The sequence below is a fragment of the Oryza brachyantha genome, chromosome 11 (genome assembly GCF_000231095.2).
Source record: "Oryza brachyantha chromosome 11, ObraRS2, whole genome shotgun sequence".
In the NCBI taxonomy this organism is placed as follows: domain Eukaryota; kingdom Viridiplantae; phylum Streptophyta; class Magnoliopsida; order Poales; family Poaceae; genus Oryza; species Oryza brachyantha.
In genome coordinates, this window is record NC_023173.2 from 7,510,406 (window position 1) to 7,514,767 (window position 4,362).

The 4,362-nt window shown below is 45.0% G+C and overlaps 1 protein-coding gene across 1 annotated transcript; it reads right to left on the bottom strand.

Moving 5' to 3' along the window:
* Nucleotides 1-2,156: 2,156 nt before the first annotated feature.
* On the bottom strand, nucleotides 2,157-3,879 carry LOC102721027 (probable O-methyltransferase 2). Its single transcript, XM_006662820.2, has 2 exons — nucleotides 3,010-3,879; nucleotides 2,157-2,785 (listed from the first exon to the last, which is right to left on the bottom strand). Exons 1-2 carry the CDS (start codon nucleotides 3,814-3,816, stop codon nucleotides 2,486-2,488), a joined length of 1,107 nt encoding a protein of 368 aa, XP_006662883.2. The 5' UTR covers nucleotides 3,817-3,879; the 3' UTR covers nucleotides 2,157-2,485.
* Nucleotides 3,880-4,362: the final 483 nt, after the last annotated feature.

Genomic DNA, 4,362 nt, shown 5'->3' on the forward strand with positions numbered 1-4,362 from the left:
TTTCTGTAGGATCGGGATTTCCCATAGGACCAAGGAAGTAAAATCTAGGGTCTGGGCTTGGGATCACGATCTGATTTTTAAGTTGATGAAAAGGAAAATAGTGCGGAAAACAAATCAGCTAACCAGTCAAGAAATGCTATGGTACAGAAAAAATTCGATAGCAGAAAACCCTAGATTCGGGAGACAGGGTATTCAGTGGCGGGAGGCAGAAATGGGGTCAGGGTGAGAACTTACCTCAGGGATCTCGAAAGGGGTGTTCGGTGATGAGCTTGTGGACGCCACGCCGCTGGAAAAGGCTTGACGCAGCGGGGATGATCAGTGTTTCTTCGCAGCGTGACGACGAGGCGATGCAGCCTCGAATGAGAAGTATGGGCTCAGGGGATGAGACGAAATGAGCATGCTGGGAGCAGGGGTGCCAAGCGCGAAAGCGAGGAACAGAGAAAAAAAACCAACGGCGAGAATGGCCAAGTCTGGAAAGGACAGAAGGTTATAACGCAAGCGATCCAAAAAGTAGCCATTGGTACAGTGCGGCAAAACAGGGGAGTCGTTGGGACTATACCGTTACAGCTTGGGCGATGGCATAAATCAGTTTCAAAACAAGAAATTTCGGAATAATAAATTATTCCGAAATTGGGGGGCATGTGTTAACGCCAGATTTTGGCAAATTAAACGTCATTGATTGAAATACGGTAAGAAACCGAATAGAATGAGAAAGGCTCGAATCGGCTTGGGGCAGGAGGCTGAACGCAAAAGGATTGCAGCCGATAGAGTCCAAATCGGACAAGGATAGGAGTCCGATTGGGCCCAAAACCTGGAGGAAGGTTCGGTGTTAACCGTGAGTCCATGTAAATTAATTAGGATTTGTCTCGAAGTTTGTTTAGGGTTCTGTTGTTTAACTAGAGTCCGAATAATGTAAAGTTAGTTAATAGCGGATTCTTATCCGATTAGTTGTTTCCCGGGGCTATAAATATAGGTGCCTATGCTCCTTGTAAAATATCTTCAGATCAATCCAACTTGGCGCATCGCCTCAAACCTTAGATTAATTCGCTGGTTGGCTTATCTAGTATTTATCCTGTTTATGACTTAGCCAACTAGGCATATTTATAATTATTACCATGAAAGTCCTGTAAAGCTGATCATCTAGTCTATCGGCTAGGGTCCTGGAGCGGTATCGGCTCTCTAGCCGATAGCGATTTCAGGGTTAACTGTTTTCCATGCTATATCTTGTTAGTTACAGAATCAAACTGACTGGCACGCCCAGTATTTCTAAGAATTAGATCCTGCACTGGAATGGTCTAAGATTGATTTTCAGACCTACGTGTGTGACCGTTGATTGTTATTTTCATCATCAACTCAACCATAAATACCAAATTTTCTAGTAACAACTGGCCCTTATTTCAGAATAATTCATTATTCTGAAAATTTTCTTTCCATTGACCAGTTGTTTTTTCTCGTTTCACCACAGGGTGAATCACTTATTAGCCCCTCAAAACCCTCAATAGCTATATACCCAATAGGCTTTATAACTTTAACCTTTTCATAAGTTCATTTTACCTTCTGTTCCAATAAACTCCACAACCTTCGTCCTCGCTCTCGCTTGTGCACAACCATCGTCGTCCCCTACATACAATCATCCGTAGTAACGGTACCCCAACAACATCGTCACCATCTCCACCGCCTAGAGATCTTCGCCACCACTGCTAAAGCCTGTGTGTGTGTTTCTATAATAAAGCTTCTTAATTTAAAATTCTCACATGAGTTTTTCGATCATGGAAGAAGATGAATGTCACAAAGGTTGCGTTCACCTGTTTAATTAGATGAATGGTTTAGATTCATTTATACTTATAGTAGGCAGTAACATAGTGGGGCTTTTAACTATTTGATTTGTTTTTTTCATGATCAATGCATAGAATTTTGAGTAAATTTTACAAAACTATCACTTCACTACAACCTTAGCTATGCATTTCAGGAGAACTGCAAGCATGGGCCCACTCATTAGACTCACATATAATAGCTGCACTGTTATAAGTTGGGCTCACGCGTTAAACACACAATAAGGTATATATAAAATTAAAGTTTTCTAACAAAATAATTCACTAGTATTGTAGTTCTATGAAACATATAAATAGAGTTGTAGCAGATAATCATATTGCCTAATTAAATCACACTTCATAAATATTTGATCAGCATATAATGCTCGGGAAGGCTTAAATTACATTTCCAACTTACTGTGGTCGACTGGTACTCCAGTACATACACAAACCACATGTGCAAGAAAGCGCATCGATTGAATACATGTATTCTTGCAAACGAACCTTGCACAGTTCATGAAGTAATAACCAAACCTAAGAGTTCGGTCCCTTCATGATCTGTGAACTTCCCATTTCAACGCGGCACTATGCTTTTATTTATTTATTTATTTTCACTCCACACGATGCAGGTACGCTGGTTACACACATATTAGGTGGGAGCACGATCAAGCCTCCTAGGGGAAGACCTCAAAGACAGCTCGAGCTCCAATTTTCTTGGCAATCTTGTAGTCACTGAATCCAGCTTTGGTGAACAGATGGTGCCATTCATTTTCGTCCCGTTGGCGTCCTCTAGTATTGACCATCATCAGCATGTCCATCATGAGCTGGGCTTCGAACATTACAGGCCCCAGAGAAGGGTCAACCAAGATATCTATGACAATGACCTTGCCGCCCTCCTTTTGTGAAGGAACAGCCTTTCTGCACTGACCTAGGATTTTCACGCAGTCATCGTCGCTCAAGTGGTGAAGAACAAGCTATATATGTATACAAAACAGATCAAACGATTAATCCTTACAGAAATAAGTACACAAGATTTAGTTTCAAGATCGAGCTTGTACTTCGAGGTTATCTGTGGATGGCATATTAACTAGCTCATAGTTTCTTAACCATATATATATAATATATCTTATATAAGTAGAGCCATTTAGAGATGCATGTGACATAGAATTTTAGGGATTGTAGCGTTATATTTATGCACCTTGAGCATGACTGCTTGAGCTGGTGGGACGTTAGAATGGAACGCGTCACCGGCGACGTAGTTGACGACGCCATCACGAGGCGCTTGGTTCACCAACCATGGAAGGTCGAAGACCGTGCAGTTGATATGCGGGAACGCCTTGACGATGGCCCTCGCCGTCTCGCCGTGGCGGCCGCAGCAGTCGGTCAGGGAGTTCACCCCCTTGAACAGGTCACGGCACTCGCGGAGCAAGGTGCCAATCCCCAGGTTGTCGTGCGCCGCCCGGGCCTCGTTGACCACGGCGTCCATCTCCGGGTCCAGAAGCGGGGTGCTCTCCTCGAAGAGCCTCGCGCCGTGCAGGTCCTCGAACGGCGACGGCACCGGCGACGCCAGTTCCTTCTTGAACCACTCGGCCAGGTTGAACGCTGCCTCCACGGAGTGCCGGCAGGTGGGGCCCAGAACGAAGCACCTCTGGCTGTGGTGCTCGTCGGCGACGACGCCGTCCACCAGGATGCGGGACAGCGGAGTGAGCCCGAAGCGCTCGGCGTCCCCGCTGCCATCGGCGGCAAAGACGCCCGCCGTGACAAGCACGCGCATGAGGCGGCGGAAGAAGGGGAGCTTGTTCTCAGGGAGGGACAGCGCGGCCATCAGGTCGGAGACGGAAGCGGCTCCGCCGAGGCGGTGGATTGTGGTGGGGATGCCGAGCTCGACGGCGCAGCGGAGCCCCATGGAGGTGAGGTAGTAGAGGCTGTGCCGCCACAGGTCGGCCTGTGCCTGCATCAGCTCAGCGTCGCTGGGAACCTCTATGGTCTGTGTCGGCGCTGCCATTGCTAGTTCAGTTCTCACACACACACTATATTTCACACTTTTTAGCTTCTAAGTATGGTGTTTTGGTGTGCTTTCTTGGAGGTAGGCTGGTGCCTATAAATAGTGGTGCATCAGTCTACTGTTGTGTTTTTTGCTGTTACTTTGTAATTTGTTCCGGGTTTCCTAATCAAGTTCATATCAAATTTCAATTTGTTTATTTGTTTAGGTGAGTTGTCCAAAATCACCATTTGTATTCTTTATGTGTTTTTTTGACTTATTGGATGCTGCGTCCTACAAGATTTTTGTAGCTCTTGAACGAATCCATAGATAGGGTCCCACAAAGTGATCGAATAGGCAGCATGCATGCTGCGCATGGGGATTAATTTATTAGCAATATGCATGTAACGTTCCCTATAAAGTTGTGTTCATGTTTGTGATGGGAACTAAATATCCGAATGATACATTGTTCGTGTAAGTTGTTGGACATAACTATTATTATCTTTAGTATACTATTAGTTTCGTAATATGACTTATAGTCTTTTAGTTTACGACTATGTCAGAGCATGA

Coding starts and splice junctions, on each gene's coding strand:
- LOC102721027 (XM_006662820.2), bottom strand. CDS start 3,816: ATGGCAGCGCCGACACAGACCATAGAGGTTCCCAGCGACGCTGAGCTG. Junction 2,786..3,009: donor CTCAAGCAGTCATGCTCAAG/GTGCATAAATAT, acceptor ATACATATATAG/CTTGTTCTTCACCACTTGAG.